We start from the raw sequence: 18,008 nt of genomic DNA, 5'->3' as shown, positions 1-18,008 counted from the left end.
GACAAGCAGACAGACAGAGAGAGGAGAGGGAGGGGAGAGGAAGAGACAGAGATACAGAGTGAGAGACAGAGACAGAGAGAGACAGACAGAGACACACAGAGAGAGAGAGAGAGACAGACAGACAGACAGAGAATTGGGAAATCAAATCATCGTATTTGAATGTGAAAATCTTCTGATAGCTTTCCAAATATTAACCAAAGTCCTCTCTTATTAATTCCCTGCCCTTTACAAAGCAGCTCTATTTTGTTGTTGTTATTTCATTTGCCTGGACCATACTTAAGTATTCCTCACTCACTCCAGTTCCAATAAGCCAATAGAGTTTAGTTCTAGGAAAATGTTGAAGTTGGGGAGTGGGGGGTTAGTTATTGTGGAAGGATGGAATATAAATTTGAGGAGGGCAGAAAAGCCTTTCCCCCTGTGCACTCTGCCCCAGGGGTAGTGCAGTGGAATGGAAGGGGACAAGGTTGAAATCTTTTCTCTCTTCTCTCCCATTAGAATTCAGTGTGATGCATCATCATAGTCCTTTACTAGGAAATGAGTTGTAGCACCCAGCGAAAAGAGATTGCTAACTTCACTTGGATTTTCCTTGCATCTGAAGCCAAGGCCACTGGGAAGTAGTGAGAGCACTAGCCTTTTTGCTAAAGTCTACCCTTAGGGAAACCATTTCCTCTTCAAGTTCTACTTCCTTGAAAGTCCTTACACATCCCCTTCTAGTTCTTACAAACTGGCCCCACTCCACTCCAAGATGTTAATTGTTAAACAGAAGTTTGGGTATTAACTTAGTGGTTAACAGAAATGAGGACCTTCTGGGGACCTGAGTTGGGAAACGCAGCCCCTTTCATTAGCGTTAGGGCATTTAGCTGAAGATGTACCTCTGACTTAGGATGGTGATTTATGATTGTTGGAGTTTCTGTTTGCTTGGGATTCTAAGGTCTGAAAGCACCCCCTCTCCTTCCCCCCTTTGGGATACAGAGTAGTGGAGAACACTTTTTGTTTTGTTTTATTAAGGCTCAGTACTCTTTCCAGGCTCATATTCCATTTTGAGAGCTTGGCAAGCCCTCAGGATTTGGGAGAATGTGGAGTGGAGACATGAGGGTTTCACTATCTTTCCTGGGAGTGGAGTGAAGTCTTTCTTTCTTTCTTTCTTCTTCTTTCTTCTTTCTTTCTTTCTTTCTTTCTTTCTTTCTTTCTTTCTTTCTTTCTTTCTTTCTTTCTTTCTTTCTTTCTTTCTTTCTTTCTTTCTTTCTTTCATCAACCTTAAATCCCAGCTGTGATCATTTTCACTTTCAGTTCACTCCTGCAGCTGGACTGAGTCAGTCTAGTTAAATCAGAATATCCCATGGAGGCACAGAAGGGCTTAGGCAAGAAAAGGAGGTTACTAGCTGAGCACACTCACTTTCACTAAAGGTAGGGGTAGGCTTCAGGGTAAGACTCTTCTCTCTGAATGTCCAGATGACTTGTTTACCAGGCTGGTTATGCCATAATTACAGCTGTATAGATTCAGTTCCCTTCTATTCCCCTTGGGAAGAAAAGAGAAATAATATGGAGTCTAGTCACTAAAATTGGGTCCTGTTTACAGATAGGAAGGCAAAAGAAGGAAGGTGGGCAAAAGAGTACAAAAATGGAGTCCCAGGACTTACTAGCTGTTTCCCCAAAGGTAAAGGAGAAAGGGTTAAGAAGGGCATTGATGATATTTTCCTAGTTAAACCCAGGTCACTGAGTGTTAGAGTTAGAGCAGTAGGGACCCAAGTGTCACTAGACTGGAAGGACGGGGTCTGGAAGGCTTAGAGCCTTGTATGGACGTCATTTGGCTATGGGAACCTCAGTTATTTTAGTTCATTTTCTCTGTTGTTGGATAAAGCGTTATGGACGTTGGAAAGGACTAAACAGTCTTAAGGGAAGCCCTTTGGATATTCATGCGGATAAGGCACCAGCTTGTTTTCTAGGTTAACTCAAGGGACACAAGTGAAGGTTGGTTGTTTTTTTTTTCATCTTGGACAATTAGATCATTCCCTCCCCGCCCCCCTTTGCATTTTTCATCGTTAGAAACCTATAATTTCGTGTAGCACTCAGCCTGTGCATAGGAAATGCGTAAGCCCAGGTTGAACGGGGATGGTCCCTACAGAGTTTGAAAAATTCAGATCCACCGCACCGGAGTCAGGCACATCCTTCAGAGCCTGGACTCCCACAACTCAAAACGTCTCAGCTTTCAGGAGCCTCGTCTGCCTTTGTCAGGTAAATTACAGGCCCTTTCAGGCACCCGGGCTGCGGGTTGTACCGCGTGGGTGTGGAGCAAGTTCCACACAATAGCGGTATAGTGGAGCCTGTGGGGACGCCGGTCTGGCAATCAAGTGACTCATTAAGGAATTTCTTTATCGAAAGCAAGAGATCAGCGTTTTGATTTATTATTGGAGCAAGGACCAGATGAGGCTCTGGCCCTGCAAAAGATGCGGGGTGGCCTTTGCTTACCAGCGGAGCAGGGTCTCTTAGAAAAGTTGAGTGGACTGCTGAATGGGGCAAATCCTTTTTTTTTTTTAAACATAACTCTGGTTGGAGTGAGTGTGTGTAAAGAAATGGGGGGGGGAGGCTGAAGAGTGGAGTGAGACTGTCCCTGTAGGAGTACTGCTTGGCGCTCCGAACTTCCTAGCTGCTGTTGATCAAGGCTGTCTTCCTTCCTTCCTTCCTTCCTTCCTTCCTTCCTTCCTTCCTTCCTTCCTTCCTTCCTTCCTTCCTTCCTTCCCTCCCTCTTTCTTTCTTTCTTTCTTTCTTTCTTTCTTTCTTTCTTTCTTTCTTTCTTTCTTTCTTTCTTTCTTTCTTTCTTTCTTTCTTTCTTTCTTTCTTTCTTTCTTTCTTTCTTTCTTTCTTTCTTTCTTTCTTCCTTCCTTCCTTCCTTCCTCTCTCTCTCTCTCTCTCTCTCTCTCTCTCTCTCTCTCTCTCTCTCTCTCTCTCTCTTTCCCTCCCCCACCCCAGGGTACTGTTCTGCTTGAAAACCTAGTGCCTTCAATGATTCACTATTTCAAATAAAAGGATTTAAGTTGACGCGTGACCACGTGAGCATATAATGCAGCGCATTATTGTGGCATTTGGAGCGGACACCGAGGCGGGCTTCGTCTGTGATTACGTGATCCCAGATTCTGTCCTAACCCCCCCCACACACCTCCTTTCTTTTTCCCCTTCTCCTCCTCAGAGAGCTTCCCGTGCTGGCTGCAGTATTCTAGGGCTCATGGAAAGATTACTGCCGAGCTGATGCGACGCGAGGCTTCGGCAGTAGGATGGATTTGGTTTTAAGGTATTTCCGTTGATTGTTGCCTTCTTCGATAAATTATTGCTGCTTGAGGCAAAGGTCAGCCCCAGAGACTCAAGGGAATATACGGACCTGATTGCAGTGCGTGTTCTTTCCCCCTTTGTCTTGGTTCAGAAAATCGTCCCGAACTCCCCGGCTAGAGCAGTGAAGCCAGAGTTTCTTTTCCAGGCATGTCTGTATGTGTGTAGGTGGGTGGAAGAGAGGTGCTCTGTTGGCCTCAGCCCCTAAGGAGCCTTCTTTGACTTTTCCATGGTGTTATCATTTCTAGAATGTGTTCTGCTTCCAGGGGCTTGTCCGAAGGAAGATCCTGAAGCTAAGGCCTGGACAGTTAGTTTTTTGTTGATGTGTTTGTCTAGTGGGAGACTGGAGGATGGGAGTGAGGGGGCCTCTTCTCTGTTTTATTGGATACAGTGGACTCGCTGTGGCTACAATAGCTGGTGGAGCCGGGAGAAGGAACTGGCTGAAAGCATTGCGTGGCTTCCATCTTATGTGGAAGTAAACACTACTGTGTTTACTGTTCGGGTGATAGGCTCACACGCTTTCCTGGAAACAGTACAGAGGAAGTCCAAATCGAGGAGAGTGACTCCATTGTTTTCTTCTCTCTGTTCTGTGCACCCGAGATGGGATGGGAAATTGGACAATCTTAGCTTGAAGAGCGAGAAAAAGAAAAAAGGGATAGGTAGGTAGGGGACAGGGGCCTCCGACTTTGGTTTCTCCTAAAAACTGTAGAGGACAGGGTGAGACCTGGGCTTGGAAAGATCTCAGGAAAGGAAAAGGATCCTGAACCCACTTCTATCTCCTTGAACAGTAGGACATGGTTCCTGTTCTCCTTGGTCACAGAAGACACTGAATTGGGAGACTTTAGGTCTGGGACTCCAGGTCCTCAGCCTAAGTATGTAGTGGAAAGTTAGGATAGACAGGCAGAAGCCAGCTGTGGCAAGGAACTAGAGCCGAGCTGAGATTTATGGCGCTCTGAGGTCCCTGGCAGACATTCCCTACCCCGGGGAAGGATGCTACTGAGAACTTAACCTGTTTGTCCCAAATTCCTGGGTAGTTTCTCCACCTCCGATTATAAGCTTGCTTCGGGGGATACAAACAATCTGGGGACTCATATAGAAGCCAAACTTGTCTCTGTACCACTCCCTGGCTCCAGGGAAGGGATGGTTGGTCAGGAGAACTCTTAGGACTTTGGAAGTAGATCTGAACAAAAGCAACTCTTTCATTTTTCACTCCATCCTCAATTAAAAAAAAAAGTCCAATCAAGTTTCCCGGATTAAGTGGTATTTTCTCTCTCTCTCTCTCTCTCTCTCTCTCTCTCTCTCTCTCTCTCTCTCTCTCTCTCTCTCTCTCTCTCTCTCTCCTCTCTCCCCCCCCCATCTAGCAAAGGCAGCTCATTCTCTCTACATTGCCGATTTCATAGGTAAACATGTTTTACAGCGGCTATTTTAAGTGGCCTAAAACGCCCCTTGAAAATAAAATGTAAGCTTTAATTGCAGTTCAATTACTTGTCAGCGTTTCCTATGATTTATGACCCAGTTCTGGCGCGTTTTTGACCCAGTTAAGGACTCATAAATAATATAGTTTCACTAGGAAGAAAGTGAGAGCAAGCGGAGGTTTGCAGAGCCGTCCTTTATTATCTGTTTAGTGCTGGCGAGTCAAATGGATATCAAGTGAGACTCTGCTTCCCGGATCTCCTCTAAGAGAGCATCCGCACTGAACAAAATGTGCTAGAAACAGTTTACAGAATTCGCTTCTCCGGAAAAGGGAAGGAGATTCAGCCAAAGCAGATGAAAGGAATCTCCTTTCCCATAGGCACGGCCTCATCACCCCCATCTTAAGAATGACGGGGATGTAGGTTTCATCCCGAGTTTTCCTGCCTTGGCTGGGATTTTGATACCCGATTCCTGCCAGCAAAAATTCCTCTCTTTCTCCTCCTCGGATCCCGAACACCTCTAAAAGGAAGAGCTTCGAGCTCCCTAGCTTATGTCGGGAAATTACCCTCCTAGGAGTTTTTCTCCCTTGCAGATAAAACCCCGAATAGAAAATTGGAAGGCATCTCAATCTTCTCGGAAGAGTTTGATTTTCTTCTCTTCGAAAACCCATTAGTTGTAGATTTCTCAGTCTCAAGGCCGAAAGGAAAGGTTAGAGCCTCGGGGTTCCCTCATTCTACTTGTTCCTCAGAAAAAAAGGAAGCTGGTTGAATTCACAAGGAAGATCGAGAGAAAATGGGAAGAAAACGTCCGCGAAAGAAATTTGGCTTTGAGAGATCGAGAGCAGAGCCAGGGACTGGTGGGGTGGGGGGAGAATCTCTGAACCGATAAATCATTTCATGGCGATTGGTTTTATTTTTGTTGTTGTTTTAAAATAAACAAAAATAAAACCAATTACGATGTAAAAGCCTTAACCAGGGATGAACAAAATGATTGTTAGAAATCAACTATTAATCCTTTCAAAGTATCAATTTCTTTAAGTGACTTGGGGAGGGGCACCCGTTCGCATCCCTGGCCACCTTCTTCCCCAGATATTTGCATGCCTAGCCCCTCTTCCCTGCCTATGGCCCACGACTGGCCCGAGCAGAAAAAGCCAACGAAGAAACCACCTTTGTCTGTTCAGGAACCCTATTCTGCTGGTTCAGAGGTGCGCGCCGGGAAGCCAACAGATGCCTCTCATCCCAGGCTTCTATTGGAGATTCCCTTCCTGGTGAGCTCTTTGGCTCCCCGGGTTAGAGGCACGCTAGCCTGGTCTCGAGAGTGGATTTCCTAGGGTCTTCTCATGGCATGCTCAATTCCAAAAGAACTCAAAGTAGGGAGAGACATCTCCCCCAAACCCTACGCCTTTGCAGCCGCAGCCCATCTCTGCCCTGTCCCACCTCTAACCCAGGTCCCCCGCTGCTTAGCGTCCTGCTCTTCTTGTCTTAGGTTTCTCGCAGCTTTTCTTTCGTTCCTTCTAGCTAGTTTAGCTGAAAACGGAGAGCCAGTTGCATCAGCAATTTGGAGGAGAAAGTGCGGGGTTGATTATTGACCTACGCCTTTCTTCCAGGGAAACATCCAACCTGGGGGTGGGCTGATGGCTTGAAGAGAAATGAAGGCCATCGGATTTTTCGGCCCCTTCTCGCCTCGCCTCCTACGCGACCCGGCTTCTCCTTTCATGTTGGGCCGTCGCAATATGCCATAAGGAGCAAGTGTTTTCTGTTTTAGTTCTCTGTTTACAGCTTTGGTGCATGAAGTCATAAATCTTGCCTGGCCATAAATGACAAAAAACCATTGGTATGCATGAGCGGCTGCCCTGGCCTGAGAATGCTTTCAGATAGCTCCCTTTTCCCTGGCTTTGTTTTTGCTCTAAGGTGACACTTTGGCTCCTTGCAAGTTTAAACACATTATTTATATTTTTTAACACCTTCCTTTGAGAAGGATGGGACCGCTGACTCCTCGTAATTGCGCAAAAATCTCTATTTCTCCCTTGCTGCCACACAGGACACCCACCAGGCCAACAGAAATTGGCCTTCTGTGGTGCAACTATAATCCTCTGCTCAGTTTTAGGCATGTTTGGGAAGGGGGGTGAATGTCCACCCTGAAATGGATATGATACCAGAAGTGAATCCCCACACTCCTTCTCCCAGCTCCTCTCACCCCAGTAAATCTGAAAGAAGAGCTTGTAGCTAGCGTCGGGAGTAGTACAATACACACCACCTATGCCTTCCAGAGCTTAAGCCGTACCTAGTCTAGATTAGAGAACAGTTTAGACACAGGGACAGACATTCTAGAACCTAGGTGAGCCCCATTGCACATCCCAGGCACGAGGCCGGATTGGCGTTGATATGTGTGTTTTCCTGCCTCAACCATCTCCCTGCTCCCCCTGAGGCTGAAACTTTCTGTCTAAAAACAGTCAAATCCAGCTAGATGCAATGATTGACCCTAGTAGGATTGCGACCCCTATCAACTCTCAGTAAAAGCTGGGGAGATGGAGGCCCACATCTCTTTCCCTGGAAGTTGAGGATGGTGAAGGGGGCAAGAACATCTTCCTCTGAAGTTAACCACTTAGAGTCTCAGGGAAACTCTGGTGCCCCCCACCCTAGTTTCTCCCCCCCCATGGCTGCTTACTATCTTAGGAGGTTTCTCAAACAAATTCATAAGAAATAAAGACCCTGGTGAGAAAGCCCCTTTGTGAGAGCTGTTTGTCTTCATTAGCATAATTTTCCTGGACTTTAGTGACGCCTCAGAGCAGGGAGGGGGTGGTGATGAGGAGGTGGGGGTGGGGGGAGGCCGCCCTCCTTTACTCGTTCACTCCCTCTCTCTTCTCACTCCTCAGCTTCCTCAATCCCCATCCCCCACTCCGGCCCGCGCTTCCCCAGTCGGCTTTGCCTCTCCCCCACCCCCACCCCCCACCCCGACCAGACGCTGCTGCTCCGCGTGTAATATTCATAAGAAACATACCCACCTCTGTGCCACTACCCTAGGAAAAGCCCCGCGCGGCGATAGCTCTTATCTCGGGGCCCCGGCTGCTGCCCTCAGGAAGGGCAGGGAGGGAGTGCTAGGGGAGGGGGTGGGGTGGGGGGAGGGGGGGTTCCGAGTCTCCCCAGCCAGCCCTTGGCGAGTCGTGCAGGAGCTGCTAGTGGAGTCACGCCTCTCCTCGGGTCCTGGGCTCCGGGGTCTTCCTCCCGGAGGCTGATGCTTGGAGCTTGTGCCCATCCCGATCGAGCCGGAGGGGACCTGGGCCGGGGCAGCTGGGCCGCGGGCGGGCGGGCCGGCCCGGAGCACGGGAGGAGGGTGCCTGCCTCCTTCCGCGTCCGTCGTCAGAAGTTAAGGTAAGCTGGGCCACAGGCCGTCGCCGCCGCCGCCGCTATCAGTGCTGAATGGCGGAGTTTGTGTCTCGGTGATTTATGGCCACAGACTTAAATCTCGGTTCATGAAGAGTTCACAAGCTGCAGCTTCCTCGCAGGCAGTGACTGATACCCTTAGACTTCGAGTTCAGGCCGTTTTCCCCAACCCCCGCCCCCCCCACCTCCCATGCCCACTTTTCTCTTCCCGTAACTTTTCTTTTTCGTGGGGATAGGGGAGTGAGGACTTGTGGGGGCTTTTCTCACTTGGCTTCCCCCTTCTGATTTGGGGTGAGAGCTTGAGGGGGGAGTAGGAGAGCAAGGGGGTGGGGGAGAAAGGAGTCTGAATTTGGCCATATCTAAAAGGAAGACAATAGGGGCTGTTCCAGGCAGTCCATGTAGCCTCTGACTCGTTTTCTGCTCAGCTGCACCTGGATATGGCCCAGAAATAGAGTTTGGGGTTTTTTTTTTGCCCTGGAATCTTTGTTCAAGCCTTTGTCTTTGGGGTGGAGGGGGAACCTTCTGCCAGGCTGACCTCCAACTTCTTCATTAGGAAGCAAACTTGGGGGGAGGTTGTTTGGGCCCTGAGGCTTGTCTGGGGTCCTCAGACAATAGGGATAACTTTGGGGTTGGACCTAGGAAGTGACTCCACATCTTTGGGGCTGGGTTGTTGTTTTCCTTTTCATTTTAACCAAGCAGTACACAACTTCGTGAAAGCCTTAAAGTTAAGCAGGAGCCCGTTCTGGCTTGGGATAATGGATTAGCAAGTCACTTGAAGTATTGCACTTTCAAAATCAACTTAATTTTGTTTTATCTAATATCTTGCTGTTCAAGTGTCTGGAGTGATTTTCTTAACCTGACATTGTATTTAACACAAGCCTGGTATCTAAAATATTTACAATGTTAGACATTAACACTGTCAAATGGAATAGGAACCCTTTTCAGTAGGAGAACAGGAAATTGTGATATTAAATTCACCACTGGCTTCTACACTATTATTTAAGATTTGATTTTCTTCCAGTTGTACTATCTGGATCTTCTCATCTATTTCCAAGGGCTAAACAATACTCCAGAGCTTAGGACTCACACACAATCACTTTGGGTAAGGGATGCTGTAATTTTTAATTGAGGTGCTGGAAAATTAATTGTGCCTGCTTTCCAGATGTTGATCAGATTGTTGGTTTAATAATAAAATCCAAAGGAGCAGATTATTAAAAAACGAAATCAGAATCACCTGCTGATAGATGTGCAGTTTTTTTAAGCTAACAAAGTGCCTGCTATTCCCTTGTAGTCTTGAACAACTTGGAATGCAAATATATACAGTTAGGACTGAAAATGGCCATTTCCTCCTCCACAAGTAGGTCATTATTACTTTCTTAAGTGTCCAGAGAAAATAGCACTAATGTTATATGTGTGTTCACACATGTATGCAGTAGGGGTGTAACTTTTTTGAGTTGGTAATAAGAGATTGGATTTGTTAAGGCTGGAAATCCAAAGAAAACTGTCTGCATCTCAGTTCTCAGAGCACTCTCTCCACTTCAAATCTCAGTTAACTCTCGTGTACCATGTTTAATTGGTTATTGGGAGGCAGGTAAAGTAATGGAGTTAGCAAACATCTTTGAAAACAGCAAAAACGACTGAGGACCTGAAGGGGTGATTTCTGGTTTGTCTTTCCATCCCACCTTCCCGAGCCAAATGACCCCCATACATCAAATTGCATAGCAGTTTGCAAGACAGAGCCTATTATCGTTAAGTTAGAAGGAAAGTTCAATCGGTGGTCATGGAGATGAACGCTGGTTTTTCAGGTTCCTGGTGGGTTCTCCCCCCCTAATCCATCATGTTTTAACAGGTAGAATTTGGTAGGTGCCATGAAAAAGCCAGCACCTCAGACATTCCTGGGAGGCAGGGATGGGGTGCCTTTTGCTTTGGAAGACAGCTCTGAAGGTGGTTGCTGAGTCCAAGGGATATGGAAGCAGGGATTGTGGAAGAAAAAAGAGGAGAAAAGATCAACCCTCTAGTTTGAATCGTGACTTAAAGGGGATGGAAGAGGAGGGATTTTTGTTGATGTTTTCCTCTATATTTCCTCCGATTTCCCTGAGCGACGGTGAATCTGGAGCCCCACGGGGTTAGTTTAGATGGAAAAGGTGGTAAATTGACCAGAATATGAGATCTTTGAAATTGGACTGGGCCTGCAAGGGTTGATTTCCTCAAATCCCAAAGAGACAAGCATAACTTTTTGGAAGTGTGTGTGTGTGGTGTGTGTGGGGTTTCTCTGTGTGTCTTCGAATGTGCAGGAGGAGATGTTGTAGACTAGGGGAGAGGAAGAAATGGTGCTGCTCTCTTTGGCAAATAGAAGCCTTGTCCCTAGAACTGGCTATCCAATAGCCCCCCTCGGCCCTTAGCACCTCCCCAAAGGGCGAGGGTGACAACAACCCCACAAGAGGAGGTGAGAAAGGAAGGGGCCAAGATTGCGGTTCTCTGGGTCCTCCGTCTCTGGCAAAGGAAGATCTCAATCGTCCCATTTCCTTCCTCGCTGGGGGATGTAATCAAGAGAGAAAGGGAGCGCAAAGCCCGTGCCCACCCCATCCCCCAGGCCCCCTCTGCTTGGAAAGCCCCCCAACTCCAGGCCCAAGTTAACCAAATATTGGAAGCTGCCAGTAAATTCCGGCGGCTTTTTATAGCTCGCCTCCCTGCGCCCCGGGCCAAGTCATGCTGCTAAATATTGCTGACCACTTTTTCTTCTATGGCTTTCATGTCACTTAGCTATTGAAAGTAAGATGGATTTGTACTGAGCCCTCACCGCGCTGCGCTTCTCATCTCTCCCCCCACCCCCAGGTCTGTCGGGGGAGGCCATTGGCAGAGGAACGTCACGTGACGGAGGGGGTGCCAATGTTCGGCTTCAAGGGTGTCAAGACCCTGTCAGTGTGTGAAATAAATACTGGGATACAACGAAATGCAAAAAGCGACCTACTACGACAGTTCGGCGATCTACGGCGGCTACCCCTACCAAGGAGCAAACGGTTTCACTTATAATGCGAATCATCAGCAATATCCTCCGCCTTCGGCGCTGGTGGAAAGCGAATACCATCGGCCAGCCTGCTCCCTGCAGTCCCCTGGCAGCGCTGTGGCCCGCCACAAGGCCAATGACATCCACGAGAGTTGCCTGAGAACCATCGGGGCCCAGGGTGGCCAGGCTCAGGGCCTTCCCGAATCGCAGCAGCCCCCGCCACAGCCCCTGCAGCAGCCTCAGCAGCCCCAGCAGCAGCAGGCTCCACCACCCCCGTCCCAACAGCCCCAGAAGCCGACTCAGCCCCCTGTTCCTTCGACTCCATCATCCTCACAGCCCCCTCCCTCTGTCTCACCACCTCAAAATGCCAGCAGCAACCCAGCCCCCACCAAGAGTCCCATGCTCAATTCACCTACCATGTCCAAACAAATCTTTCCCTGGATGAAAGAGTCTCGTCAAAACACAAAGCAGAAAAACAGCAGCTCCAGTTCAGGTAACCACGGTTGGCATGGCAAGGGATGCTACTCACCTGCCTCCCTTTCCCCCTCAAGTTCCCCTTGTTCAGACTGCTTCCTCCTTCCCTCCCTCCACTACTCCCTGATCCAGAACCAATCTTGCTGAGAGAGGACCACAAGGGCTGTATCAACACCCCCATGCTTTGGTGTGCTCCCCACCCTGTGGTTTGGGGGTTTTTCCATAAACTTTTCAGATTTCTTTTCTCAAGAGGGTGGTTCTCTGAGTGTAGCAAAGGAAACTGAGCCTAGGGTATCATTTTTCCCTTTTCCTAGAATCTTGGTGATGGTCAGTATGGCCCTTCCAGGAGGCCAAGAGTAAGAATCTGGCTCCATCCCTTGCCTTTCTGTTAGAGTTCTGATGTATGTGGAGACCTGAGACCTGGGCCCTTAGCCAGAAGACCAACCTGAGCCATACTCTTTCTTATTTTTCCTTTCTTTCCTTCCCTCCCCCTTTTTTGGGCACAGATTGAATATGAGACAGTGACCCTGGGCTGAAGTGTAACTCCAATAAAATAGTTCATGATCACCTGCAGTCAGAATCAATGCTTTGCATATAATCAGATGCTATTTTTGCTCCAGCAGGTTGAGGCCTTAGGTTACAGAGTTGTAGTAAACCCATGCTCTGTGTTAGCACAATAAAGTCAGGCCTTGGGAGAAAAAAAGAAGGCAGAAGGGTGGGGAATTGTGGCATTTGTCATCTTAATGTGAACCACATGGGCCTGAGTGATACAAACACCAGTGGATGAAAGAGCCCTAGCTGTAGCTTTCAGGCATCTTGTTTACATCTGCCCCCTTTCCAGTTGATGTTGCTTGAAGTAGTTCTAAACCTGGAGCAAACCATGTTTGACTGGGGCTGCCTTGGAGGAGCCCAGAAAGAACAGGAGTGGAAGTAGAATCTTGGGAAAGTTTGGAATGAGCTCCCCATGCCACATGCCTCCTAGCTAAAGTTGTCAACCCCACCCCCCACTCATTTTTTAGGTATATGATACCCATTCAAGGAAAGGGCAAGTTATACTCTCTGATGGCTCTCATCCAGTATTCAGGATGCTTCAGGGCCTTTCTTTCAAGCATGTCTGCCTAGATGTCTTCACCCTCACTATACATGGTTGGAGAATTGGAGATCTGAAGCAACTGAAGAGAGAATTAAAGCAGACTACCTTCTTACTGGGGGGGAGCTTTTTTTGGGGGGGCTTCCTTTTTATCTTGAAGGATGGAGATGAATTTTACACTACACTGAGTTTCACCCTAAGTTTTGTTTCAGTGGTCTGTTTCACATTTTCCTTTCACTCTTTCCAATAACTGTCTTCCTAAAATACGAGAGAAAGGACTTTGCCACCTCGTTTGGAGGGGGGTGTCCTTTCAGTTTAGGCTGCTGGAGACCTCCCAGGGCCTGGAGGGGGAACAGAAGGGGGAAAGGGTGGGGAGGAGCAGGCCATGAAGGAGAGCACCTCTCTGGGCCAGCTCCTAATCACCTCCCAATGGTCCCAGGATATTTCCATGTTCATTGGCTCAGGCTTCAGGGGCTGGGGGCTCTCTAGCTGTGCAGTACTCATCTTCTTCTTTGTGTGTGATTTGTGTAGGTGAGAGTTGCTCTGGCGATAAAAGCCCCCCGGGGCAGGCGTCATCCAAGAGGGCTCGAACAGCTTACACAAGTGCCCAGCTGGTGGAGCTGGAGAAGGAATTTCACTTCAATCGGTATCTGTGCAGGCCCAGGAGGGTCGAGATGGCCAACTTGCTCAACCTTACGGAGAGACAGATCAAAATCTGGTTTCAGAACCGCAGGATGAAATATAAAAAGGATCAGAAGGGCAAGGGCATGATGACGTCCTCCGGGGGGCAGTCCCCCAGCCGCAGCCCGGTTCCTCCCGGAGCTGGGGGGTACCTAAACTCTATGCATTCTCTGGTCAACAGTGTTCCCTACGAGCCCCAGTCGCCTCCGTCCTTTAGCAAGCCTCATCAGAACACCTATGGCCTCCCCAACTCCTACCCAGCTGCCCTTAACAGCTGCCCACCTCCTCAAAAGCGGTACTCGGGGACTGCCTCGGTCACTCCAGATTACGACCCTCACCCCCTCCAAGGCAACGGCAGTTATGGGACCCCACACTTACAGGGAAGCCCCGTCTTCGTGGGGGGCAACTATGTGGAGCCCATGAGTAATTCCGGGTCTTCCATCTTTGGTCTGACTCATCTCCCCCATCCCGTCTCAGCCAACATGGACTATGGGGGGGCTGGGCCCATAGCCAACAATCATCATCATGGACCTTGTGAGCCCCACCCCACCTACACAGACCTTACAGCTCACCATCCTTCTCAGGGAAGAATTCAGGAGGCGCCCAAACTGACCCATCTGTGATGGACCGCGGGTGGACACAAAGTCAACCCACTTCTCTCTTTTTAGTTCTGTTGGTTTTATTTTTTGCTTTCTTTTTTTAATGGTCATTCTTTCCCAGTCTCTCTTTCTCTTTCTCTCTCCCCTCCCCCATCCTCTCTTTTGTTTTCTTGGGTAAAGCCTTTTTATAGTTTATATGACGTAGCAATATTCGTTGCTTGAATGGCTCTAGAGTTTCCATGGTGATATTTATCTGCCCCCAGCTCGAGTCCTCTGGCTCTCCTTGGCTGGGGTGGGGGGGCGAGAGGAGGGGGCTTCCTTCCTTCACCTTCTTTACTCTTTTATCAGAAACAGGGTATATGAACAAATTTTCTAGCTGAGTTCTTCAATGTGAATTTGTTCGTACATTATAGCTCCCGAGGGGAAGCGATTAAGTTGTGTTTTATTATTATTAATTATTATTTTTAGTTGTTTTTTATTGCACTTCTTTAAAAAAGAGCGAGAAAGGATATCAAAGGGCGCTTTGAAACAGGGTCTCCCTGGACAATACTGAATCTGTGTCCGTCTCTCGATGTGTGTATGCTGGTGAACAGTCAGATTTATTTATATTTTTTTGCAAACATTGAGTAATCTAAGTGTTTAAATATTATTTATCCCCATCCATTCATATTTATATTAAAAAATCTCCCCCGCTCCCCAGATATATACCCTGATTGTTCAGGAGCACTCCTCTGACCTTTGGTTCAGTAGCAGATTGGCGTCCTACGACTTTGGTTCGAAAAGGAAAGAGAAATCCTTTACCAAGATGGTAACGATTGTAACAAAACCAGAGAGAAGCCACCTTTTTGCTTTTTTTTTTTCCAACAGTAGTTTATGCTTGTAACATCGGGCTAAACGGAACAACTCTCCCCCCCCTTCCCCCAACAATCTGTAAACGCGAAAAAAAAATCTAAGATTTGTTTCGAGAGGTCTACATTCCTTGCTGCTCACGTTCTGGAAAAAGCAAAAACAAAAGCAAAAAAAACAAAACAAAACAAAACAAAAAATAAAGTTTTTATTCTGACTAATTCGGTTTTCAGAACGTGTTCTTTGGCCGATATTGGGGGCAGCTCACGCCCTGGAGAAGGGAGCCTAGGCACACGTAGCCAAAGGCATCTCCCCTACTCCCACCTCTTCCCCAACTCCCGCATACCCCCGTCCCAGCCCCCTACATAGCCAGCCTTGGCCTAGGCCTTGCCTCAGGGTGCTGTTAGAAGTGTGTGTGTGTGTGGGGGGCGCCCTCGGTGCAGGCTCCCGGTCTGACACACTGTAGCTGGGCTGGCTTGGGGCTGCTTCTCCGAGCTGCCAGGCCCCGAGCAGCAGCCAGAGTCACCCTGGAGCTCTCAAGCCGGGAACAAAGCGCCGCGATCACAGGTGCTGGTGCTGGGCCTGAGAAGCTGCGGGAGTCGAGTGGGGTGGGGTGGGGTGGCAATGGGGGCGGGGATGTAGATTCACCACTCCTTGCTCGAAGAGGAAGGAGGGAAGGCGATCGCCATCTTCTCTTGCGAGCCTTTCTCTTTCCCTTTCTCCCTCGGTCTATCTCTCCCCCTCTTCTGCCTTAACGTCTCTCTCCTCCAACGCAGCGCAAAGGAGAGAGACGTTCCTCTCTTTGGCACTGGGGACCCCTCTACTCCCACACGTTCCCTCCCAGGGTCAGAAGAAAGAAGCTAAAGGCTGTTACATTGTGCGGAGGTTGTCTTAAATAAAGGCCAGCGGAGCTAGGCATCCAAACCAGAGGCGGCGGGACGTCGTTTCCAAGGGGCAAAATCGAAATACAGTCGTTTATGGCTTCCCATGTCGTTAATCACTCCTGGAAGAGACAGATCATCATAAATTGCCTCTGAGGTTTGAGGCAGTTTTTTCGGTAACTACGGTAGTTCATGCTCACAAAGGGGGCTGAACGTGAAGGGAGAGTAGGCAGCAGCCGATAACCAAGCCTTCTCCTTCCCTGGGCCGGTGGACAGTCAGTGGCAGCTTTCACGCATGAACCTTCTTTCCAGGATTTGGTATATTTCCCCCCATTTTCTGAATCTGGTCTCCTTCTTCCTCGTATTTTTTCATAGAGAGACAGAGACAGACAGACAGACAGACACACACACATACACACACACAGACAGATACAGAGACAGACAGATAGACAGAGGAAGACAGAGACAGTAAGAAATATTCAGAAACAGAGACAGAATCAGACACTTAAAGAGCAGAGTCAAAAAGTGGTTTGTTCTCTAATAAAGTGCAATGCTTCCAAGTAATCTCTCTCTCTCTCTCTCTCTCTCTCTCTCTCTCTCTCTCTCTCTCTCTCTCTCTCTCTCTCTCTCTCTCTCTCTGTCATTCCATAGGAACTAAATATTGGATTGCTATTCATGGAGTTGCAGAAAGAGCTACCCTCTGAGAGAGAACCCAAAGCCCACACATTAAAAAAGAAATATTTCCATCCTGAGTGTTTTTTTTCTTTTAAAAGCCAACGGATTTTTAGATTCAGATTTGAGCAGTATATCAGCTCTGAGCTTAAAGCATGTAGTGCAAAGACATCTATAATCCGTAGCTAGGCATTTATTTTAGGTGAGAAATCAGCCTCCTTCTCTCTTCGCTGCATCTCTCAAGGCACAGGGGAAAAAAATGTCGCCATTTTGTTCACTCAAAAATATGCTCAATATTGTTCTTTATCTTCGTCTGAAACTTTCCTCAAATGACCTTTAGAAATATCCAGTGTAGACGTGTACATGTGTCGACACAGGCATAGGGATGTATGATTTGCCTTTAGTTGGGACAAGAAACTCCGTTTTAATTTTTCTTTTCCTTTAAAAGAAGAAAGGAAAAGAGTAGAGGGAGGTGGCCCTAAGGAGATGCTTCCTTCGAACTGCACCTATTTATATGTTTCATCCACCTCTAGAGATTTCTGTACTTCTCTTTGCCAGGGTCATTGACAATTTGACAATTTGAGGGAGCTTTGGTTAAAAAAGAAATCCCTTACTGTTCTTTCTCCCTACCACTCCCACCCCTCTATGGGAAAAAAATGGCGCGGTTGGTAAATACATAAAGCTAAAATTTAGGCTTTGTAAGGGAGTTAGTTTCCTTGTCTTGGACTGGTAGAACTGGGAGAAAAACATCAGCTTTTCCTTCAAAAGTAACCATTTTTAGACAAATAAAATCTCTAAGTTAAGTGGGAGGAGGTAGAGAAGAGACTAGAGTGAATTCCTTCTAGCCTTTGAATCCGTTTCTAAGAAGCTTTTAAGGGAGAGTGAACTGGGTTGATATCTACCTCCTTCCCTGAGGGCAGAGATTTTGAAAATGAGATTATAATATGATTTTCCGCATCTTGCTAGCAAAGATATTCATTTTGACTTTCAAGAGAAAAACCCATTCTATCTCATCCAGTTTCCTAGATATATTTTTGCAAAATCCTTATTAAAATACACCCCGAGTTAAAGTAATTTATTTTTAGACGTCTGGCTGTTGAGTGGCCAGAGAAAAAGAGTTTCTTCCAGATGGTATTTGAATCAGAAGCCCCAGCAAGGACTAGCAGAATTCAGCGCCCACTCAGCTCAACTCACAAAGCCTGCAGAAATCTGCAGGCGGATGCTTCCTGCTTTTTTGCTTCACCTCCCACTCCAGCCCCAGGATTTCCAAGCAGAAGCCAAAGCCCGACGTCGCTAACCCGAACCCCTGAAAAGCCCTGTGCCCCAAACCATCCCCCTCACCCTTCCTGCCACGAAAATAGCTAAAAAGAAACATTGCTCCCTGTTTACTTGCGTTTCTTGCTCTTCCCTCATTTCTCGGCAACATTTGGTCTTGGAAAGAGCAAGAATCTCCCAATGTGTTGTCAAGGGCCAGGAGCTGTCAGACCTTTTGGCGAATAAGATTGATCGCGCCCAGACTTCCTTCAGAGCTTTGTGTGGAATAAAAGCAAGAAAATTAAAAACCTACGTTTTTTTCCCCGGGAAAGCATCTCTATCTGTAAGGCGTTGCTTTTGGCTAGTAAATGACCAATCCCTCAC

At 47.6% G+C, this 18,008-nt stretch overlaps 1 protein-coding gene and 2 long non-coding RNA genes across 4 annotated transcripts in view; 2 read left to right on the top strand and 1 right to left on the bottom strand.

Moving 5' to 3' along the window:
- The window catches only part of HOXA3 (homeobox A3), a 48,883-nt gene extending 33,845 nt beyond the window's left edge, over positions 1–15,038 (top strand). The window contains exons 1-3 of one of the 2 annotated variants that reach the window (XM_020993368.2): positions 7,882–8,108; positions 10,956–11,620; positions 13,223–15,038. In XM_020993368.2, the coding sequence (XP_020849027.1) occupies positions 11,074–11,620; positions 13,223–13,995 (1,320 nt within the window). In that variant the 5' untranslated portion in view covers positions 7,882–8,108; positions 10,956–11,073 and the 3' untranslated portion in view covers positions 13,996–15,038. Of the gene's footprint in view, positions 1–7,881; positions 8,109–10,955; positions 11,621–13,222 lie in introns of those variants that run through there. The other variant, XM_078151017.1, reaches the window with a different exon arrangement.
- The window catches only part of LOC110213123 (uncharacterized), a 3,332-nt gene continuing 329 nt past the window's right edge, over positions 15,006–18,008 (bottom strand). Inside the window, exons 1-2 of the long non-coding RNA XR_013485264.1 lie at positions 17,760–18,008; positions 15,006–15,820 (exon numbers count right to left, since the gene is read on the bottom strand). The exon at positions 17,760–18,008 is cut by the window's right edge and continues 329 nt beyond it. This is a non-coding gene — a long non-coding RNA (uncharacterized LOC110213123). The remainder of the gene's footprint in view (positions 15,821–17,759) is intronic.
- Positions 15,788–16,450, top strand: LOC144456284 (uncharacterized). Its single transcript, XR_013485263.1, has 2 exons — positions 15,788–15,874; positions 16,350–16,450. It is a non-coding gene; the product is annotated as an uncharacterized LOC144456284 (long non-coding RNA).

This window comes from Phascolarctos cinereus, unplaced genomic scaffold (assembly GCF_003287225.1).
Source record: "Phascolarctos cinereus isolate Bilbo 61053 unplaced genomic scaffold, phaCin_HiC Scaffold_1;HRSCAF=81, whole genome shotgun sequence".
Lineage (NCBI taxonomy): Eukaryota > Metazoa > Chordata > Mammalia > Diprotodontia > Phascolarctidae > Phascolarctos > Phascolarctos cinereus.
The sequence above is the reverse complement of the archived record's forward strand: the minus strand, read 5'-3'. Positions and strand labels throughout refer to the sequence as shown.